General features: G+C 45.1%; 1 protein-coding gene across 1 annotated transcript; it reads left to right on the top strand.

Moving 5' to 3' along the window:
- The first annotated feature begins 996 nt into the window (after nucleotides 1-996).
- On the top strand, nucleotides 997-23,104 carry LOC146194925 (glutathione S-transferase D7-like). The gene is made up of 5 exons (XM_084596674.1): nucleotides 997-1,160; nucleotides 8,341-8,346; nucleotides 12,775-12,833; nucleotides 17,053-17,194; nucleotides 22,445-23,104. Exons 1-5 carry the CDS (start codon nucleotides 1,026-1,028, stop codon nucleotides 22,580-22,582), a joined length of 480 nt encoding a protein of 159 aa, XP_084452800.1. The 5' UTR covers nucleotides 997-1,025; the 3' UTR covers nucleotides 22,583-23,104.
- Nucleotides 23,105-23,358: the final 254 nt, after the last annotated feature.

A 23,358-nucleotide genomic window follows, 5' to 3' on the forward strand; every position in this document is an offset into this window, starting at 1 on the left:
ATTATATATACACACTATAACAAGGATCTTAACAAGACAACGTAACATAGCATTGGGTTGAATTCCACGTCACGTAGCATTGACGGAAATCAGACAGCGAACCCGTGCGCTTCTCAAGCACGTCGAAAAAAAAGAGAGAAAATAAACATGGCACGAAAATAATGAGAGACGTTATTACAGCGTAGACAGGAGAACACGTAGCAGTGTATGAGGAATAACAAGGTAAGTAATAAATTAAGTTTCGTAAAGACCATGACAGGAGAATGGAAATCGAGCACATGTACACATCACGAACATTTCATGAAAGTGATAGTATGCTGTCTTTTTATTGGACCCACGAATCCTACCCACAATGTTTTACTAATGAAACACGATACCTCAACCTGCGAAGAATGCAGAGAAGTGTTCACACTCAACCACGTCTTACATTCCGAAACTGTATAAATACAGAGGAAGCAGACTAATGCTTTTTTACAATCCTGCCATCCCATTCCGCCCCAGCCTTCATTTAGGTGAAAAATCAATCCCACATTTCTCACGTGTTTTTCTTTCGAAACAGAAGGACACTTTCTCCGCAAGGTAGTGTTTCCAAAACACTGATTTTTCTTATTACTAAAAGAGCTCCTTCTAATCTTTTCTTGACGTGTGATACATTTAGTTACTTATTCAGCAGCAAAAATATAAAGTCCAGCAAGTTCAAAGATCTTTTTCCCGGCTGATTTCAGCTCAAGGACTAGGCAGAGTGCATGGAGCTTGAAATCTTTTTTACCTTTGCTTGACCACCGTTCAAAGTCCATTTACTGCCTAAATAGGTGACTTCTCTTCGATATACTTGCAGCAAACAATCGCATTCGAGTGCGGCGGGCTTATCTCCTAGTGGCGACTTACAACTGAAGCGATCTAGCGACCGCGTAATCACACCTCCTCCTCTCCACCGCGCGCCAAAAGATATACATCGCGTTTTACATCCCTGGGGCTATTCTGTCACCGCCTACTATGAAAGCTGCGTTCCACGGTTTGTCGCCATGCCCATCGTCCTTTACAATCTATATGGCAGCCCGCCGTGTGGTTTTGTTCGATCTCTAGCCCAAGAGATCGGTGTGGAGCTTACCTTAAAAAACTTGGATTTCGCGAACAAAGAACACCTCTCTGAGAAATTCGCCAAGGGAAGTACAACGCATTCAAAGCACTTTACCTTCTTTTAGCTGTGGCTGCTATTTTTTTCGCTCTCATGGCTGCCTGTACAAACAATTAGCATAACTTTAACTTCTTTTGTAGAAGGGCTATTTGCACTGGGGAATGGAGGCGGAGAACTCTTTTTTTTTTTTTTTTTTGGCTTCCAATGATTATCAGTGCCCGTAACTGTGTTTTTCTGGCTTGGCTAAGGCGGCGGATTACACACTAGTTCGTTTTTGTTATTTCCACGGTAGCGCATAGGCAAGAGAGTGTATTAAAATATTTACTATGTTCTGTTTCTTTACTGCACATGCATGTCTAGCTAGGCTGTTTGATGTAGCTAGCTCATCCATCCCCACTGGTGGCTATCAATGCAATATGGGTAAAATGTGCCTACGCATAGAGCACGGTCAAATATTTAGAGGAATCCCTCAAGGAGAAGTAGACTTGTAATAAGGGAGTAATGACTCATTTACATCCACCAAACGCAGCCATACGGCTACGAAGGAAAGCTATACAGATTTCTCAGAAACTTCGTAGTTAGGATAAATTTGTCCTGGTCCGGGGATCGAACCTGGAACCACCACCTTACCGGGCAGTCGCTCTACCAACTGAGCTAACCAGGATGGTCAGCAGAACAGATGGTACGGCGAGAGCGAATTGATCTATAACTCGAAGTAGGAATGGTGTTTGCAAAATATTTAGTAGAATCCCCAAATGCGGAGTAGATTTGTAATAAGGGATTAATTACTCATTTACATTCATCTGGCTGCGCTTGGGTTGGTGTCAATGAGTAATTACTCCTTTAATAAAGAGCACAGTAACGAAGAATTAATTTGCTTCATTACTATTGACATAAGCTTTGACATAGATCTAAACTACGCTGTATAGCGTGCCGCCACTACAATTTTGGCGCGAATCCCAGTAGGCCTGCAAGACAAAGAGCGAACATCTGAGTGTCTAAAAAAACGATTATATAAGAATAAAAGGCAAAGCACAACAGGTGTATATTCTCCGAAAGCCAAAACAGACCTAAAGAGCTAGGTGTTCCTAGGCTTTCGGTACAATATCTCACAATTGTGCAATGAATTGGTATTGTGTCATCGTAAAAACGATAATCATCAGATCAATAAATCCAATGCTGATAAACATGTCTACCATATCGCTCTGATTAATCATTTTTGTGCAAGTAAAAGCCACACAATTTACAAAATTCATCCTAACGTTAGCCGCATGCCTGAATATCTGCTGCTCCCTGGTATTCATCAAGCCTATTGAGTTGTCCTAAACATCGGTTATCTAGCCTTCGTGCAATGTCATGCTCATGCGTATTTCTTCTTCACTTTGGCTATTATGTCTCTCTATATAGTTCGTTCACCGACCTACTTCACACTTTTTCATCTTTCAACGTTATCCTATTCTTTCTTCTGTGCATAGTTCCGTTCACGGTTCTCATTTATTTTCTGGTCCTTCCTGTAAGTTGCTAAGCTTCCATATGTAGGTGAGTACTCTCAAGGTGCATTCTTATACAATTCTGTTAGATGGTTACTTGCAAACTGTCATCTCATATCCTAGCAGCCCGGGCGTAACCTCTGACGCATGCTTATTCTCCTTGTTGTTGCATACTCCTGGCATAATCTGATCTTACCGACTTTCTTAAATGGAAACATTCCCTTCCACTTCAGATGCATCGCTCAACGCCGTAAACTGATTTTCTTTTCCGTAATTTTTCAGCGTCTGGTTAGATTTTTTTATTATAATTTATACCTGGAGTGATGTTTAGCTGTCTTCGACAGGCAGTGAAGCAGTGGCTGATAATCTGATGATGGTCAGGGGGAGATATATACTTACAGAAGCAAAATAGTATACATAGGCAAAGTTACAGCTACAAGTCACACAGACAACTGTAACTTAAAAGAAAATGAAGACTCTCACACAGAGAAGTCACTTTACAGGCCCTTACTTTCCTACCGAGCGTTTCGGTTAAAGCCTAGGGGGTGTAAATACGTGCTAAGCACGGAGCCTCAATCTTGACTGTCAAACATGGTCCGAGGACCGCCTTTTGATGACAAACATCAACAAAAACCCGAGGGCGGTCACCTTAGGTGATCCGCCCCGAAAATAAAGCAGCCAATCAAACTATTTGAAAAACATGCCACAACCCCCGTGGGTTGGGAATAATCTTGGACCCAGGTCTTTAATTACGCCGAATAAAAATACAACATTCAAAACACACATTCTCTCCACACGCTGGTCCCCAAACACTCTCACACGGCGCCTGTCCTTCGCTCCTCTCCCCGGCGGGTTTGCGACGCGACATTACAGCTGACGCCTTTGTGAAAGAAATGCCGCGGGGGATCTGGAGACTGGGCCATCCAGCCGTCCCCGTTCGAGGAAAAAGGGGGGGGGGGGGGGCAGTACTGTCCCAGAGCAATTTACAGTCGCCGTTGCTCGGACCCAATATCTCGCGACACAGCGGGAGGCCGCTGGGCTGATTGCTACTTGGGAGGGCCAAGGGGCGCGCCTATTGTCGCCTTCTGCAGGACATTTAGTGAGCGCTTGTGGCAGTGCAAAAAGCTTCATTAACGGCGTCTCCCTGCACCCATGCTTGGCGCCACGGCGGGACATCGCTGGACGAACTGGCTGTAAAGTGGTTCGCAGAAGCGTGCTGCTGTTGTTCCCGGCTGATAAGGATCCATCTGCCGTTCGCTTCTTGGCGACGCCTCGAGGCGAAGGGGCGAAACAAACCAAGCCTCGCGCGCGCCCGCGCCCAAGAAGAGGGGAGAAAAGGAGAAAAAAAACAACAGCGCTCGCTCCTTGGCCTCGGCGCGGGGGGGGGGGGGGGGGGGTTCGACCGCCAGCTCGACTCCACGCGCGAGTCGCTTTTCAATGCGGCCTTACACGTCCCTCCTAAGAGGGTAAATGAGCTTGGAATCCGGTCATTTCAGCCTAATACAACAAAGGCCGCAACAACCCGCGAAGAAAACAAAACATGTAAGACACTTCGCACGTGAATGGAACACCAAATGAATCTCGCGACACAAGCTGGGTATAACACAAAAAAAATCACAAATTCGCATCGGCGGACCGGACAGTGTTCGTGAAAGTCACGCGCGCGAGCAATTGGATGTCCTCACGCCAAGTTCACGCGCACTCCACCGTTCACATCACACATTGCACCGGGTACGCGGGAACATTCACGCGTCGCCGAAAGGCCATGGCTCAAGCGTGTGCTTGCTCTACGCCCCAAGTCACACTGGGGACACGGGTTAACGCGTCGGCGTTACCATTGCTTGACCCTTTCCTGTGGGTCACCGTCACATTGTAGCGCTGTAGGGCCAGCGCTTATCGTGCGAGTTTTGCCCCATGAGGTGTACTAGTAGTGAGATAGGAGAGGGGGTTGTGGTCAGACACCACGTTAATTTCTGCCCCGTACACCCAATGATCAAATTTCTTTAGTGCCCAGATAATGCGAATGCTACCCGCTCGATCGTAGACCCGCGGGTCTGCTTTGGCGTGAATCGGTGGCTGGCAAACGCTATTGGCATTTCCCGTCCCTCGTCTCCCATCTGCGTCAAACAAGCCCCCGCTGCAACGTCGGACGCGTCGGTGAACAGCCAATATGTCCTTTTAATGTCGGGGGTGTTCAGCGATGCAGCTTCGCACAGAGCTGACTTGAGCCTGTCGAGCGCGTTTTGCGCTTCCTGGCTCCACGGAATCGTGTTAGGTACACCTCGCCTCGTCAAAGACGTGAGGGGTGCGGCCACCTCGGCGTATCCTTCAACGTAATCGCGGTAGTAACCACATAAGCCTAGAAGACTCCGTAGCTGTCTCTTTGTTGCGGGGGGCACGAGCCCACGAATGGCCGATATCTTTTCTGGGTTGGGCCCATGGGTTCCGCCTCCCACTATGTGTCCTAGGTACTTATTGTGGGCCTGTGCGACCTGACACTTCTCCCGGTTCACTTTAAGTTTGGCGTCGCGCAACAAATTAAAAATTATTTCTAAGTGCCGCAAGTGTTCAGTCCACGAGGAAGAGAAAATGGCGATGTCATCGAGGTATGCGGCCGCATAAGCCTGATGTTTCGAGACGAGGGTGTTCATTATCCGCTGAAAGGTGGCCGCGACGTTCTTTAACCCGAACGGCATGACGCGCCAAGCATATTGTCCCTCGTGAGTTACGAAGGCGGTCAGATGTTGGCTCTCCGGAGCTACCGGCACCTGCCAGTATCCGCGTCGCAAGTCGATAAGAGTGATATACCTAGCGCGGCCCACCCTCATGATGAGCTTTTTAGGGGGTGACATTGGAAAGGCATCCATGCCAGTCGCTGCGTTTAAAGCGCGATAGTCAACACACATGCGCACCGATCCATCCTTCTTACCCACGCATACAACGGGATGGGCGCACTCGCTTTCCACCGGATACACCAGCCCGAGGTCTAGCAACTCGTTTACCTGGCGGCTCACCTCACTCCTTAATAACTCCGGCACGCGATATGGGAAAATGCGCTTGAGCTGGCGGCCTTCGGGCAGCTCTATCTTATGTGCCCCAACTCGTGCGACTCCCGGCGTTTCGCTGAACAAATCGACCACCACCACATCTCTCAGGCACAGACCGAGGGGCGTACTCGATTTCACCAAACTCCTCGTCTTCCTCGAAAACTACTCCGACATGGCTGACACGTGCGTAGTAGGGTCGCAGCCTGTTCGCATGCATTATCTCTGTAGCCTTTTTTCCCTTGTCGATTCTGTACGAGTTCTGCCTCTCTTGCGCGGTTACGACGAATGGACCGAGCCATTTGGGGGCCATTTTACTGCCAGGGTCTGTGTCAAAGAGCAATACCTGGTCTCCGACGACAAATGTCTTGCTCCGTGCGCGCCTGTTATACGCCTGCGCGTAACTTCCCTGACGTGCGCTCACCGTCAAACCCGCAACTTCTGCTGCTACTTCTAGCTGCTCGCGTAGCTGTCGCAAATACTTCGCGGGTTCTTCCCTGAGTGTGTTCGGGAGGGGTTGCTGGCCTGTCCATGTTCGCTGCAGAATTGCTAGCGGTCCGATAGGGTTTCTACCGAATAAGAGCCGGAACGGCGCCACGCCTGTAGTGTCATGGGGGGCTTCCCTGTACGCCCAGAGAACGAACGGGATCAGTCTATCCCAGTTCTTGGAATCTTTATCAATAACATGGAACAACATGTTCTTCAAACCGCGGTTCCACCTTTCCACTGTCCCGTTGCTCTCCGGATGCTCAGGAGTCGAAAAACGCGGTGCGCATCCCAGTCTTGCTAACATCTCACTCGTCAGCTGCGCCGTGAAGACTACCTCAGGTATGCCTGTGCGGCTGAAAATCGTAAGCAAGGCGTCGAATGTTGCCCTATCGGTTAGGGATCGCAAACAGACTACCTCCGGCCACCGAGTGCACAAGTCAACGAGGCAGAGAGCGTACCTATGACCCCTGCTCGACGGAACATCGAGCGGCCCGATTATATCGACATTTACGACCTGAAACGGAAGGTTGGGTCTGGTGAGAGGTGTGATGGGAACCCTATCTTTAATTCGCCTGTCTGAGCGGACTTGACAGCCGGGACATGTCCTGCAGTGTCGCGTTACGTCCCCTTCTAAGCCCAGCCACAAAAAACTGTACTTAATTCTGGTCTTTGCCTTCCATGGCCCCAAATGGCCTCCCCAAGGGGACTCATGCGCAAGACAGAGTACCTCTTCACGCCTGCTAAGGGGGAGCACAAGCTGCTTCACTTTGCTACTGGAGATCGAGTCCCAGTGATACAACAAGCCGTCTGAAACAAACATGCCTGCCTTCCCTGCCTTTGCGTCAGCCCACGCTTTCTTTAAGGTTTCGTCTGATACTTGGTCGGATCTGAATACCTGACGCTGTTTTAGGGCTGCGTCCGCGTCATCCTGGATCGAGATTACATCTTCCTTCTCGCTTTCTTCCAGATCTACTTCACAGGGCTGTTCCGTCGCCACACCCTGCTCACCACTCATTAGTTTGTCTGCCTCAGGCCCCGCCGCTTGCTCCTCCTGTGATGTATAGCTGAGCTTTGCGCTCTGCTCCTCCATGGTGACAGACGCGTTAACTGCTTCAGACAGAGGGCAGGCCTTATTCATAACAAGTGCCTCGTAACGACTGTCTATCTCCGAAAGCAGTTCCCAATCCTCCCTGGAGAGCAAACAATCCACTCCCTCCGCCAGCTTATCAGAAAGCGCGCATACAATGTCTACTGCCTCGGGCCCTGCTATGTGTGCGGTGGGCCGCCTGATGCTTACCGCAAGAGTGACCAGTTTTGCGTTAACCGTCTCCCCGAAAGCCAAAACTAGCTTTATCGAGCCGGATGGCTCCCGACCTATACTTGGCACGAGGCCTTCCCTAACCACGGTTATCTCGCTACCGGTATCAATTATAGCTGTCGCCGGTATCCCTGCGCATCCAATCTCCACCTGCTGTAGCTTCGATTTGCGTACCTCGTCGAATGACTGGGGCGTTTTCATCTCTGCTACTAGGGTTGTCTGGGAGGTTACTGACGCCGGTGTTTCGCATGCCTCTACGTTGGCTACAGCTACTTTTTGAGCTCGAGCGCGTTTCTCCTTCTGCACGTTTTGTGAAGCGCGATTGGCATTCCTTGGCTCGGTGGCCAGATGCGCGGCACTCATAACACTGAATTGGCCGTTTGCTATCATTGCTCGCCGCTTGCGGGGGTCCCTTCGGTTTTTCCGCATACACAACAATTTGTCTCGCTGCGCGCCCCTTGCCCTTAGCCTGTTCGAACGTTTGGAGAACGTCGGATATTTCATCCGGTTTTAGCCACCTCTCCTCTTCACGAAGACGCACATACTCTAAGCCCTCAGGGCTCAAGCTACCCTTTATGCGATCTGCGATGATCAATGATACCAGGTCGTCTTTGGTTTCTATGTCCCGTGACCGAAGGTAGTGCTGAAAGTACGTCTTAGTGCGCGAGGTGAACTGCGCCCAAGTTTCATCGCGGCGTTTCGTCGCGCGCTCAAAGCGTTCGAGGTATTCTGAGGGGTTAAGCAGGGGGGGGGGGGGGGGAATTCTCAAGTCGCAGGTACGCGGAATTTTCATCGGCCTCCTTCGGTTTTTCTCGTGAAAAACAACAACGCATGTGTATGCGTATTTGTGTAATTGCAAAGCTGAAGGTCGATGTGCTGGCATTTCCTCGAAAGTACGTGTGGTCATTGTTTGGAAGTCGCTTGATATTATTTGTATTTTTGCATCCATCATTGTTTGTCAGACCCTTTGGCAGCGGGGCAAAGATTGCACGTGTAACTAAACTTATAGTTGGACGAGATAAAGGTCAAGCATGTGTCACGGCAGTTTCTGTGCACCATGCACTCGATGTGTGCCGTTGAAAAAATGACAATGCAGACATTCCGGAAAGCGCCGGGAATATAAGGGACCATGAAACAATACGCACCTCATGTGGCCCTACGTCCGAGAAAAGTGGGGAAAACACCTGGCTACTGAGGATCCTGGGTACTGAATACCCACAAATAAATGCCAAGAGCCACTATAAGCGCAAATTATCATTAATTAAGGTGTCCACGAGTGAAAAAAGATGCGGGAGCTCGGTTCGCTACTGCCGTAATAATTAAATGATGTTTTAGCAGTGAGTGAGGTACGAGTTCGAGACACTGAGGGATACTGGCCAAAGTTTTCGAGTGCGCTCAATGACTCCGAGCTTTATAAACCGTTTTATCATGGGTACCATTTTGTGTATGTGGCGTCACTTAAAGACTAAGGCGAGAACAACCGCCCTGCTGGTATGTGCGGTCGCGTCCGCGGAACAGGAGAGAAGTAGTGAGTATCGGCAATTCGAAAGAAAAAAAAAAAAGACTCAGTATCAGCCAAGGCATAAGGTCAGAAATGGCCGGAATTTATTTATTTACGAATACCTCAAAAGCCCCATTGAAGGGGTATTACATGAGGGAGTGGAACAATCAGCCCATGAAATTTTCTATTGATGATTTCAATAATGATGAGTCGGTGTCGTCCACGATAGCATCTGGCAGGCCATTCCAATCCCTCGCTTACTTGACAATCGGGCGTGATCGGGTCGGCTGAGTGGACGACAAGCCTGAATAAGATATCAGTGTGCAACTGTCATGGGGCACACAGAGTAGGGGCTGCCTTACTGGCGTCGAGGGCGGTAAAGCAAGCAATTCAAGGCAGTTTTCGATATACTTTTTATCGTCGAGTGGCTACTGCCAACTAAACTTCTGAGCAAAGAAAGCAAGCGAATGTAGCCAATTTAGCCGTTTCATGACATTTTAAGAGCAGTGCTAATCGCTCCACATTTGTTGGTCCAAGCGATGATGCATTTACTCTGTTTACTACTTGAGCGGCTACTGCATGGAAATCTCGCATTCTCGCACCTGTTCTGGGGTTCTATTCATAAGGATCTGTTTCCCATATTGGATCCATTTATTATACCCAAAGCCACTGTTTTTGGGTGGCAAATCGCTCAAGCGTCGTAGCATTCGCTATCTGGCGATCTGGTTTCAGCATTGTCTCGATGTTTCAGCCACCGGTTTACCTGCGAGTGACAAGCGGCGGAGACTATTGTCGCATGTGAACTGTGACTGGCCGGTATCGGCGTTCGTCTGAAGCTGCCGTCATGCTGATGTCCGGCCTGCAGAAAGAGAAAATCGACAGTTGATCTAATAGACCTTATTGAATAATGCCCCATAATGGCCTCAACGAAAGTTGCTTTTATGAAAATTATTTTATAGCTCGTTTGTGGTCGCAAACATTGCTTACTTTAAGGAATGTCTGGCGTTCCCATGATCACATTCACAGTTATTATCGGTAGCAAAATCTTGCGAAATGTATGTTTAAAAAAAATTTGTAACGTAGTTTTATTGAATATTAAGCTGATAACCATTATAGTAGGCATAGTTGTAAATAAATATCATTGCACTGCGCTGAAATTGCTTTTTTTTTTGCTTGCCGGCATCTCGTTAATTTTTGCCACAAAGGAAATCATCCGCTTGTTAAGTTTTCCCTGTACCTTATATACAAAGACAGCGTTCGGTGCTGACACGAAAGGGTGTCAAGGCGAAACACTATCTATTGGTGCTTGAAATTCGGAGGTCGATCATTTTCTCCCGACTGAAATAGTTGGCACGTACAGCGACAAGCATTCATACTACCGCTGTTCATTTTTTTATCTTCAGATAATCATTTATTTATTTTCGGCTGTTCATCACTTGTTAATTGGAATGGCACAGTAAAGAAAAAGATTTTGGTAGCCGCGTCCCACGTTAGCAGCTGAGCTGCTGCAGGCGGAAATGAAACGAACAGCGAGGAAAACGAAAGGGGCTAAAAAAGGATATGAGTAGGGCATCTAAAAGCATACATAATATAAAGAACAATAAAAATAGCGCACCGCTCATATCAGTCGACGAGCGTAGTCACTGTTCAGCTATTTAAGACAATTTGTGTGCAAAATACTGGGCAGCGCGTGTGCTCTCTGCACAGTATGCCATGCCTCCTCCGCTGCTATCACCGCGTCCGCGAATACCAGAGCGGAGGACTGAGCCTGCATGCTCCGGTTCGAGGCTATTTTCCTCCTCACCGCGATAACGGTCTGTAAAGAACCTCGCGCCAAACTAAGGATTAATGCCTACATTACTGCCTGCCACTGATGACACGATCAAGTTTCCAATGAAGTAATGATTTTTCTCGCTACACGTCCCCTTCAGCTCTAAGCAGCATACGAGTATATTTATCTCTATTTCTTAACAGGCTCGGCGACTGTATCGTAATGCCCTTCAAGAAGGAATAGGCATCAGCATTATTTTTCCAGAAACAAATAATAAGGCTTTTTCAAAGACTACAATTGCAATAGTGACAACAGGTGTTGCCGATATGCTGAATATAAACACATCCTGTTCTGGGTAACTGAAACAAAAACTGTGGTACCAATTCTTGCATGCTTTTGATTGCTAGATATTTCAATAAGAATTCTGGAACCGATAGCTCCTTAAATTGGTGCAGGAAATAAAGAATTTGGGACCACGACATCGAAGGCTGGTGGAAACAAAGACTAAAGAAGCGTTTATCCTATTGATTTTGTATTCATTTTATTTCTAACATTATTTCACATTACCCTAAAGGCCCAAGACTGCAAAGTGGTCGCGCACTCTTTAGTATTGATTAGGTTTGTTTTGCTTGTGGAGTTTAACTTCCCAAAGCGACTCAGGCTATGAGAGACGCTGTAGTGGAGGACTCGGGAAATTTAGATCACCTGGGATTCTTTAACGTGCACTGAAACCGCACAGCACACGGGTGCCTCGCTTTTCGCCACCATCGAAAAGCCGCCGCTAAGGCCGGTATTCGATCCCGCGTTCTTGGGAACAGTAGTCAAGCGCCGTAACCACTGCGCCACCCCGGTGGGGCCTCTGTAATATTAATCCGGTGTCCTCCCTCGTGTGCTGTTTCTGAAAATGTAGCATTGCAAATCTGATACAGAACTATACTATACGAGGAATTCGCTATTAGCAAGCAATCAATATTTCTCTGTATTCCTCATTGCCTGATGATTTGGAGCGATGTCTGCATTGAACTTAATGCAACATGCGGGTTGTATTTTTTATCGGCGAATGTGACCAATGTGACACACTGTCAACAGAACAAAACTCCTATTACAGAAACCTAGCAATCGTTGGCCAGAAAGTATGCATCTTAACGGTTTCAGTGGATACGTGCGCGTATTTCAGCCTACCTTACTCTGTGTGCTCACTGGTAATGGAGCAGTTTTGTGTATTATGAAGACCACCATCCTTACTTAGACCAAACATAAGAAACACCCGATCAATCTCCAAGGCAAAATAAATAAAAAACATTATTGCTAAATCCCTTCCCCCTTACCACAATGAAAAAAAACAACAACTCGTAAACGATTAAATCTCGGGGTAAATTCGCTTTCGCGATGCGTAAGAGAGCGCGCCATTTCAATTGTGAGAGACTGAACTTGTTTCACCCTACCGGTTAGCTGATCCGTGACTCGCTTAAATGAGCTAAGAAAGATGCAGATGTGAATGGTCGTCCTCGAAGATATCCGCTCTGCAGGCGCATTTTCTCCGCAAGTCACCGCAGACCCTGAGCTAATTTTGTTGTAAGCCAGCTTTCGAGCTATAGGTCTGCGTTATACTTCGAGATATATAGCATCCCTTCTAAGATTCAGTTAGTTGAAGACAATTATTTCACGCCTGGCACGGTGAGCAAGTGACGAGCAGGACCGAGGTCAATTCCTTCATCTATGTTAGCGAAAGAATGGAGAGGCCGAAATGTGGCCACTGAAAAAGGAGACTAGAAAGTTTGCGGAGCGGAAGGACGGAGGCGGACGAAAACGTAACGTGAGGGTGGTTTCGTGACAGAGTGCGAAGGTATAAGGACAGGCTGAAGTTATAAAAGTTTTGGGTGATCCGCGCATAAAGCCGTTAAGCGCACTCCTGCATGCTAACGGCAAGGGAGTTAACATCTGACCTAGTTGGTTGTTGATTGCTTTGAATAATCTCTTATTTTGCCTACTAACTGCTTTTACTTCACTTTCTCCATTCCAGATCAATCCCTTCCACATGGTTCCCACGATTGACGACGATGGCTTCATAGTTTATGAGAGGTGCAGTCAAGCCAGCCATTTTTTTTTTTCATTTCCAACTTAATAAGCGATTACAGCAAACCAATACCACATGGCTTTTTTCGGTGAAAACGAAGGCGCCAAGTGTAGGGTGTGTTATATTGCTGGAGGCACGCATGTACTAAACTAGTTCCAATTTTTTGTGGCTAATGCTCAAGCTGTAAGCGCTGACAAGACTGTTCACACTAACCTGCCATTGCGGCGATCTTCGGTTCTTGCCGCAGCAGAGCCTTCCAACATTCATTTCGATATCTTCTTATAAAATTTACTTCATTCTTTGGCTAACACCGCGAGTATTCAGTAAAAAAAAAAGCTATCGATATAATACGCAAGAATAGGAAGGCGAACTTGGTTAGTAATACTTTATCGTGCACCTTAAGACCAGCGCGAAGGAAGCGAACATCATAGGAGACAGGCAAAACAGCGCCCTGTTCTTCGCTCGATGTCTCAGTTTTTATCACTGGATTTATTTTTCAATGAATAGGCAACTGCTCAGCATTTGCCAAGTGAGTTCAAAATTATTCTTGAAATGCGGCGGGCACGACGCCTGCTTCTTGGCTAAACTGTAGCTTACACCCACTCGAAAAAGAATAACCGGATTAAAAATAAGTGAATATATTCTACAGTCTTGTCGTACTGTGTTGCAGTCAGGGAGGAATTTTATGTAGTTCTTTACTGTAGCCTGTAGTTCTGCAGAACTTTTCCGTTGTAGCTATTAAAAATTATCTCGCTACAATGTTTATTGTCAGCTGAGATTTGGTGTCAAACACCGCAAGTAAACTGAGGTCCGACAGCAGAAAATATTTTGCAGTATTTTCGACACTGGGTGTACCTATGAAGTGCACATGCCCCGCCGGGGTGGTGCAGTGGTAAGACATCCGACTACTGTGCCGGAGTTCCCGGGTTCGAACCCGACCACGGCGGCTGCGTTTCGATGGAGGCGAAACTAAATGGCGTCCATGTGCGGTGAGATGTCAGCGCCCGTTAAAGATCCCCAGGTGGTCGAAATTGTAGACCGAGCAATGCCGCCCAGTCTCACCGATCCCCTTTCATTAAATGCAGACACTTCTGCATAAGCAAGCAATCGGTAATTTCTGTTTAGTGAATTGCACGTCACACACGAAGGCTCTTCGGATTTACTAAAGATTTTTCTTCGCTATATGCACTCGACCGCCAAAAGTTCTCACTGTCCTCTCAGAGCCAGAGAGAGTGGATTCCTTTGCCTACCTCTATACTGGAGAAGCATATACTCAGTGGCAACGGAAGGGAACTGTTGCCGTCTCAAATAACCTGTAAAATATTTTTGTTTTTTATTTCACTTCTTGATATCAACAATAAATGACAAATAAGCGCAGCTATACAGATTACCATCTCGTGGCCATCTAGGCTTTCGTTCGACTTTTGACCTACCCGAGGTAAGTCAAAAAACCGCCCGCCGACCGGTGTTGCTTCCTTGAAACACCGTCCCATTGAGACGATGGCTGACCCTTTATCGCCTGGAAAACTGTTTCGGCCTAATAGTAAAACTTGTCATTCACCCACGAGATCCACTGATCAACTTAATGAACGCTGGCTGGTCTGCTTTCACGAAAAGGTTCTTGTGTCATCTACTGCTGCGCTACCGATGAGTCTCCATCGTAAGAGCATATCAGGACCCTTTGTAGAGACTGTGATTCTCTTTGTTCATTCTCTTTCTATTCCCCCGTGTATCAGATGGAGTGTTTTTTTCTTAAGGCAGTGCACTAATTCACCCATATCTGTACATTGCTGAATCTTTGAAGCCGCAACAAAATATCTTTCGAACATTTTCTGCTTTTCAATACTTTGTTTTGACTGCATTTATTAAGAAGGAATACAATTTTATAACTTTTTATGGCTTTAGAACTTTGCGCCTCAGTAAATTTAAGCAGTATTTTCCGGCTATTTACGGCATTCTTGACTTTCAAACAGACCCATGGCAATGCATGTATTCTGCAGCATGATCAAATTCGCACTATCTGATCTAGGTAAGCGCTGGGCGTTCATACCTCGAATAGCAAATGCTAGTGGCTAAACATTATGGGCAAACATTTACACGATTACAATAATTTGCCTATGTGTTATGTATAAGCGACGACTTTGGGTTTTCAGTTCATAAATTCTGTATCTAGAAACAAGCAGAAAATTCATCGCCAATGGCACAACATCCATGAAACCGCGATTATTGATGAGCGTGTGAAATCTACCGAACAAGAAGCTTATGTCCAATAATAAACCGCAGAACAAAAATATGAAGTGAGCATTGAGCCCTTTACATACATTTCCTAATGCGGCTTTCTTCCACTGCAGTATGTTTTATTTTTAAAAGCTCCGAAATTCACTTCGTTCTTGGTCGTACTTAAACCGACGTGTTACATGCCGTTCAAATACCAGAGCAGTGAACAGTTTTTCAGCTTAGTACAATAGGTACACAATCTATATAAAAGCTTAAATCTTACCTTTTTTCCTTCGCTGTATATCTACTGTGTAACGAAAAATTTGATGGAAGTTTGCGCGCACAATGTCTCTGAGTTGTGCACAAGCCTTCTATTAACATGATAGAACTATAGCTAAGAAGAGCAGAGTTGCGCGTTACACAGCTGCCATTGACTTAATCTTGTTCATTCGATGTTCGGCTAATATCATCATCGTCATTCCATCCGTTTGCCACGCGAATGGATAGGCACAGGGGTAGCAGCAGTCCGCGCGAAGTATAGAACGTAGAAGCGTTCGATCAGAAAAACAAAATCCTGCAGTTCACTTGAGCATCCACCGCCGCTCCCAAGCACCTTCGCTCCCCGGTGGAGAGCCCCGGATAGATCCATAGAGCGACGATTCTCGAGGGTGGCCTCTTGGAAACACAACCACAACTCAGTAACATACTAAACAGGCCACTTATGCCTTTGACACCGCGCACCTAGAGAAGAGCTTTTTGTGGTAGCCAATCACTTTGAGGCCACTGTGGGATGCTGCAGAATAATGTTATGCATATGTTGATGGTTATGGTCAGACTTTGAGGCTCATAGGAAACTTTTATTCCAAAAGCCTTTGCTGCGCTGGCACCGAGTAGTAAACGCTACAGCAGAAAACCCATCTACTGCGTTCCTGAAATTATTTTTGAGGCAAGTATAAAATATTGTCACTTTGATGAATGTGTTGTAGGAATCCAATATGAAGAAAAAGTTTCATTCTCAAGTTTATTTCGCGTTAACAGTGAGTAATTAAGACTTCCATAAAGAACCGAAGGGGTTAGTTTTGAAATTATACAGAAAAAAAATTAGCCTGGAGAGAAACGTTGTGTGCAGATATCGTATATTATAGTGCAGGTTTAGAATATGCAAATAGGCTATGTGAAAAAAACTTTCAAAATTTATCCAAATGGTGTAGGAAAATATTATATGCGTATACATGGACATGCCCGATGCCAGATAACGCATTTTCGTCACTTACGTAACTGAAACTATCCAGAAAACAAAACTCCTGAGAATAAATATATCCACTGCCCTGAAATGATAGGATGGGTGACTTATTCTTTTGGTTTGCGGTGATTTATAGGAAATGAAAGGCGTAGTATCTTTCACACGTCGATGCACACAGGAGCCGTATCTTAAGGGAAAGGAAGGAGTTGAAAAGAGAACGAGATAGCGTAATAGAAGCCTTCGCAGTAATTTCGACCACCTAGCATATTTATCTTGCACTGACATCGCAGCCCATGGAACCTATTGCGTGTCGCCTCCATCATGACCGCTGCGGTCGGGTTTGAACCCGGGTGCTGTGGTTCATTATCCGAGCGTCCTAACCAATGAGCCACTGTGGCGAATGCTAATTCTGTAACTACATCGCTTGCTACTATTAAAGAGAGATATAACCTTAGAGGTGATCTTTGTTCTCTCGTGTAGCGTACATAAGTCAATCTTGTTCAAGTTCTGCACAAAGTAGCATAGTTTCAGAAATTCCCGCTACAGTCGCAATATTTCTACCTATACACTATAATAACAGCTTTCGTAATATCGGTCCACTCTCGCAGGTGATCTTTGTTCTCTCGTGTAGCGTACATAAGTCAATCTTGTTCAAGTTCTGCACAAAGTAGCATAGTTTCAGAAATTCCCGCTACAGTCGCAATATTTCTACCTATACACTATAATAACAGCTTTCGTAATATCGGTCCACTCTCGCAATGCAGCAATGCCATTGCCTACTACCTACTTCGGAAGTACGCACCGACATCCAACCTCTATCCTTCTCTCATCAAAGATCGCGCTCGTATCGACCAGGTGCTGTGTTCAGCTTCCAGCAGCATCCAACCTCACCTCGTCACCTTTCTAGTGAGTAGCTTTTGTTACCTATAGTGTGACTACTATATATTTATACCTTTAATTGTTTATTTTTCTTCTTACGAGTTGGGTGTAACGTCCAGTATGCAAATGCAGTTTCTCCAGAGAGGGTACGCTAAGGACTTGAAAAATTACTGACAAATCAGCTTACTATGTGGTACGTATAACGTACTTATTAAGGTAATCGGTAATAGGATCAGGACAACCTGAGACTTCAATCGAGCAGAAGATCAAGAAGGTTTTCAGAAAGGGTACTCTGCTATCGATCATATCCATACTATCACCACATGATAGAAAAGTGCTCGGAATATAGCCAGCCCTCATAAAAAGAAGTAATTGATTACGAAGCAGCATTTCACTCAGTAGAAACCTCGGCGGTCATGCAGGAATTGCGAAATCAGGGAGTAGACGAGCCGTATGTTAACTTATTGGATGACATATTTTGTAGCTGCACAGCAACGATACTTCTACATAGCGTAATAAAATTGATATAAAGACAGGTATTAGGCAGGAGACACGATCTTTCTAGTACTATTCACAGCTTGCTTAGAGGAAGTATTCACACACTTGGAATGGAAGCAGTTAGGGATAAGTGTAGACGAAGAATACCTCAATTTTGTGCGATTCGCTGATGACATTGTCTTGAATGCCAAAATTCAGTTTCCGAACTGGGAGCACGCGTACGGGAACCTGCAAGGGAAGCCGCAGACACGAGTCATTACCGCTCCTTGTTTCCTCACTCCCAAATGCATGTTCATGTTTTGTTTGCCCAATATAGAGAACCAAAATTCAAGCAACGCAAAGAAACAGTAGTGGTGGCGGCATGAATAAAGTAGTTGACTGCAATGCTGACTTTATACTACGGGTAAGAGACCCGAAATAATTATATTTCATCACTGACATTCAAGTGTGCCCAATGGGATTTTGCGATTCTTTGTTGACAGCGAAGGCGAAAGAACAGCACTACTGCAGTAGAATTGATGAGAACGACGGGAACAATGAAGCTTAGGCTTCTAAGCAGGCCAGGAGATACAGATTGGTGAACCTAGTTAAGCCTAGACTGTCGGCTGGCCCAGCCTTGGAGGTTTTTTATTAAGAGCACCAACAATCGGCCAAAAAATGGCCCCCGCTGCCTAAAATGTGCTCCTGCACGGAGCGATTGCAGCCATATGGTGTGTGACGTGTGTTTTAAACGAATTATTAGAAAAAAACAACTCTGCGTCTTAACTGATCATGGTGTCTTTCACTCGAAAATCATGCAATACTCAATATTATAGCCCCGCCGGGGTGGTGCAGTGGTAAGACGCCCGACTACTGTGCCGGAGTTCCCGGGATCGAATCCCGGCCTCGGCGGCTGCGTTTCGATGGAGGCGAAACGAAGTGGCGTCCGTGTGCTGTGCGATGTCAGTGCACGTTAAAGATCCCCAGGTGGTCGAAATTACTCCGTAGCCCTCCACTACGGCTCCTCTTTCTCTCTTTCCACTTTCATTCCCCCTTCCTCTCTTCCCTTACGGCGCGGTTCGGGTGTCCACAGAGCAAGTGTGACAGTTACTGCGCCTTTCCCTTCCTGTGAACCAATTTAACTTTTAACTCAATATTATACAGGATCTTTCCGAGTAATCTTGAAAGTGTGCTAATTGGTTCACCCACCAAATCGACTCGGGGAATATATTCTCCGTTTAAAAATTTCTAGTATGCTCTGACTCTCAGTACCAATGGATTTTGCCTCCTACCCCTCAAGAGATATTCCTATGTTAGCATCCAAACTTCGCCAAAACCTAGCCGAAAGTCTCATAGTACAAAAAGTTCCTCAAAGCAGCATGAGCCAGCCGTGGAGGTTAAAGTTGATGCTTTAGCTAACTTAAAATACGTGGGAAATATTAGGGGGACGTTTCACACTAGCCACCCGGCAGACGTACAGCTGCGTTCACGCAAGTTCATTTACCGATTAATTTGTTGAATGAGTGGCCTCCGGATTACCCTTCTATCCAATTGATGACATTCTGGTTGAGATCAATATTTCAAACGAAGGCATTTTACGAGAACAAATATTGCACTGTTGCAAAAAATAATTTCCCGCATGCTCCCCTGGGGCGATGGCTGTTTTCTAATAATTATTGCCAGAAACGTGTACCGCTAATATTTTGGCTAGTCCTATTTATACGAAGTGTAAGCGCAAGAAAGGATTATAATCAATAGCTTGTTTTGCAGAACAATGCGAAACCCTTTCCATGGATATGGTCAGATTAGAATCTTGGAATATATAGCAATGTTTCAGTGCCCCGCTCTTGTCATTATAATTGTGACATTATTGACTTTACGAGTGTCACTGTGTACATTCACATAATTTTTGAACCTCATTACTTTTCGTTTAATTGTGTTCAGCCCTGTTTATGTTTATGCGAGCTCTTTTTTGGTATCTCAGCAGAAAATAAGTGCGGTGGACCTAGTTCCAATAAACCGCGCAATATTTACCGCACTAAAAACTGATTTGGATAAAGATATACTCCTGCAGTAGGAAAGTTTGTTGTCCGGCAAAACAACAGAATTTCTAAGTACTTTTTTTGGCCGAGTTGGTTCATATTAGCAAAAGGATATAAACGTGCGTAAAAACTAGAAGAAGAAAGCGACGTGCGCTCTGTCTTGTCGTAACGTCTCTTTCTTCTTCTACTTTTTGCGCAAGTTCATTTCCTTTTGCTAAGAGAATTAACCTCACGGGTTTCTGAAAATGCTGAATAATGAACTGAATAGCTTTTGATATTTAGGTATGAATCAGTATTGAACGAAATTGCGCCTCGAATTACAAACTATTTAGCGTTTGTTACATTACATGGCGATTCACTGAGTAAAATACGCTAGTCAAACTTTTACATCACTAGAAAAAGAAGGTTTCCTTCAAGTGGCCGAACTACTCGCAGTTTGTTACCATCGGCTTCTTGATGTAATTATATTGCATGAAATCAAATTCTCAAATAATAGACAACGTTGACTATTCAGATCATTTGCATTTGTGTACATATTTTATCTTATCGCACCGTCTACTTACTCCTGCATTGTCCAGAAATAGCGTCCAACATTGATGAATTATCTTTACCGCAGCAGTAGCTAGACAGGTGCCTGCTCACATAAAGCCAATCTTAATTCACTGCCCTACCCATCCTCGTCTCCAACCTTCGGTGGCGACATCCACCACCAATCCGCCACATGCCCTCTTCATAAAAACAACTCGCAACTTCTCTACAAAAGGTCTACTATCACAAGAGCGCCATGAGCAGCGCAACAAAAACGTTAAAGCGAAATTTATTTTATACATGCAAATGCGAAATCAAGCTGCCTTCTCGGAGGACCACATTCCACCCACCACAGCCTTTCCTAGGGGCTGTGTACACCTACAAACCGCTACTACTGACTATTTTTGCCTAACGTCGCCCTCGAGAAAATCTCGTCACCCATGGGAACACCGCTTGCAGTGCAAACATTGGGGGATGGAAAATCGGGCTGGTTATTGCAAATTTTTTTATTACATATTCAATCACTAGAAATTTATTTTTAGTTTTTATTCTCTATTTTGAAATTTTGGATTTCTTTTTCAGCAATGTTTAGTTTAAAAGTAAGAACTAAGTCTTCAATGTCCACCTCCACTCAGCGACCACAGGAATATCGTCTTGGTAGGAACCGACAGTGTCCAATTACGGCAACCTAATGCTGCCCCTTGTATACACCAGATGGCTTTCTCTTTTCTAAAAGATGCCGAATATATTTATCTCATTGAAAAACGCGCAAGTCATGGATTGTGAGCGCCTGCTGAAATCATAAGCTGGGACACAATCTGCCGTACATAAAGACCTACTAGACCAATGCAACCGGCTCAGAGGTTGGAGTAGGTAATTGCGCCTGAAAGCCCCTATTGAGCCCCTTTCTGAAAGAAAAAGAAAGGTAATTGAGAGTAACCAAAGAAAGCGATGAATATGAAAGATAGCCGAACGCTCGAACTCTAAAAGGTCATAACTTTTTATAGCTTGCATATTGTTCCAAACCAATGTCAGCAGGAATATTGGAACGTAGGACCAAGCATGCCGTTGTAGAGTCGATGCAGAGCAGCTGATCTTTTGGATAATACCAGTTGGGAAACTTCGTTTCAAAACGTGACTATTTTTGTATGCCTTTTCGGGTGTCTATGAATTGTCGCGCCATCTAGAAACTGACCATAAAAGTTTTCTGCAAGTGCCGCCATTGCCTTTTGGAAATCACTTTTTTTTCTTTCATCTGTTCAATTTAAATAATTATACGGCTGCTATATCGAATTTCTGCTTTTCCAAATCTGTAACTAAATCCAAGGCCGCGCATTTATCAACAATATAAAAGTTTGCAACCTAGACGCAGTTTCTTTTAATGGCCGCAAGCGCTGCCACTATTCGTATACAACCGAAGTTTGACCATTAAAAACCGCTGTTTTTTTTATACATAGGCCCTATGGGAAGTTTTGCAACTGGTAATATCAAAGAGCTCCGGAGTCGATGTGCGTTTGTTCGTAGAGGTTGTGTGGTGCTTGCACGCACCAAGGTACCTGGAGGGCACTGATGTCTATGCAACACAAACGTACCCAGATGGCCTAGAACCCGTAAAACAGATAATAGACGACTTCTCCTTAAGGCGTTCATCTGCGCTTCAGAAAATGACCAAGTCTTCACACAAGCGAATATCTTAATCCTCACTTAAGCTTTAAGAGGATCATATGACAAAATCATGTGCATAATGCAGATGGCTTTCTTGGCTGGTGTAAACATGCGGATGGCAGGATAAGATCGGACCTTTATCAAAATGTCCAGTTGTCTTTTAGGCAAGTCTATGTGACATTAGAGAGGAGCAAGAGCGGTTATAAGATCATGATATTAAGGCAGAGCTCAGGTGCACTCTAATGTTTTGTATATGTTCCTGCAGGAACTCCGGTTTGGAAGGCAGCAATATTTTATTTGTTGCTAAAGAATATAAACCAGCTAAAGTTGAGGAATTTAAAGCAATGGCGTCAAGTAAACACAAAAACAACTCTCGCACATTCAATAAAACGCGCGTTTTATCAGTATCTTCCTTATAAAAATATGTTTGCACTTCGATATGTGATCAATCTTGTCGTCCCATCAGTAATATTCGATTTCTCAGACATTTGTCAATGCACTTTTGTTCTACCTAGGTTGTATTGAGTGGTGCCAGTTGTGCCTATCTGTGCTCCTTCTTTTATAGAACCACTCTATTCAAAAGGACAATTTCCCCAAGTTGGCTGCCTACTACGACCGTCTGAAGTCTGCACTTCCTTACTTCGACGAGGTTCACGGCCCTGCAATCGAGTTTGTGAAACAAATCTGTTCTAGCCTTAAGTAGACTTTAGAACTTGTAGCCATCGAGAAAAAGCAGAACGTCCTTGTCGGCTAACTGGCTCAATTGGATGTTATGTGCACATCGCGAACAGGACTACGGCAGGAGAAATAGAAGCCCCAACACACCATGGGCGTAACACTCATTCTTCGTTGCTGTATCCACATTGCTTTGAGGTTATCTTTCAATGACTTTAATGTCACACCATTGCACTTTTCTGGTTTCTTCTTGCTTTCTGTTATACGTTCCACGTTGTCACCCCATGTGCGTTACCCCATCCACGATAGTTTCCTTTTTTTCCCTTTAGTTTGAAGTGTTGGCATTGAGGTCCCAGAGTCCTACTTATTGATTGCTTTTTTCATTTAGTTTGTCCTTCTAATTTCTTGCAACTTTTGGTTTCAGATCATCAACAAACATTGATTAAATGTTTCTGGTCTACCTTTCTATCAATTATTGTTTGAATGGCTGAAGTTTTTGTGTGCTTTTTTGTCGCATATATGACATGCAGGTTTCTCCTGAATAAACGTTTGGAAAAACTGTGGCTGCGATGCTGTGTCCGTTTCCGTTTCTTCTCGTCGTCCGATTTACACAGTAAATGCCTTCTTTAGAGAAAGCATTAGCAGAGCAGTGATCATCAAATATAGCCTCTATAATCAGGAGCTTCAGTTTTCTAGAGGTTCACAGGTCAAAAAGGCACATTTCTGCGCACAGAGATCAATGGTGAAGCGAGAGCCAGAGAAAGGAATATTTTGGTACAGTTATTACCATAGTGGACGGGTGAC

This window comes from Amblyomma maculatum, chromosome 3 (genome assembly GCF_055883805.1).
Source record: "Amblyomma maculatum isolate TAMU_Amacu chromosome 3, ASM5588380v1, whole genome shotgun sequence".
Taxonomy (NCBI): domain Eukaryota; kingdom Metazoa; phylum Arthropoda; class Arachnida; order Ixodida; family Ixodidae; genus Amblyomma; species Amblyomma maculatum.

Bases quoted from the DNA above. Each gene is read 5' to 3' on its own strand.
- LOC146194925 (XM_084596674.1), top strand. From the start codon at position 1,026: ATGCCCATCGTCCTTTACAATCTATATGGCAGCCCGCCGTGTGGTTTT. The intron at 12,834-17,052 runs GTGCAGTCAAGC...CTCGCAATGCAG, and splicing joins GGCTTCATAGTTTATGAGAG to CAATGCCATTGCCTACTACC. The intron at 17,195-22,444 runs GTGAGTAGCTTT...CTTCTTTTATAG, and splicing joins CTCACCTCGTCACCTTTCTA to AACCACTCTATTCAAAAGGA.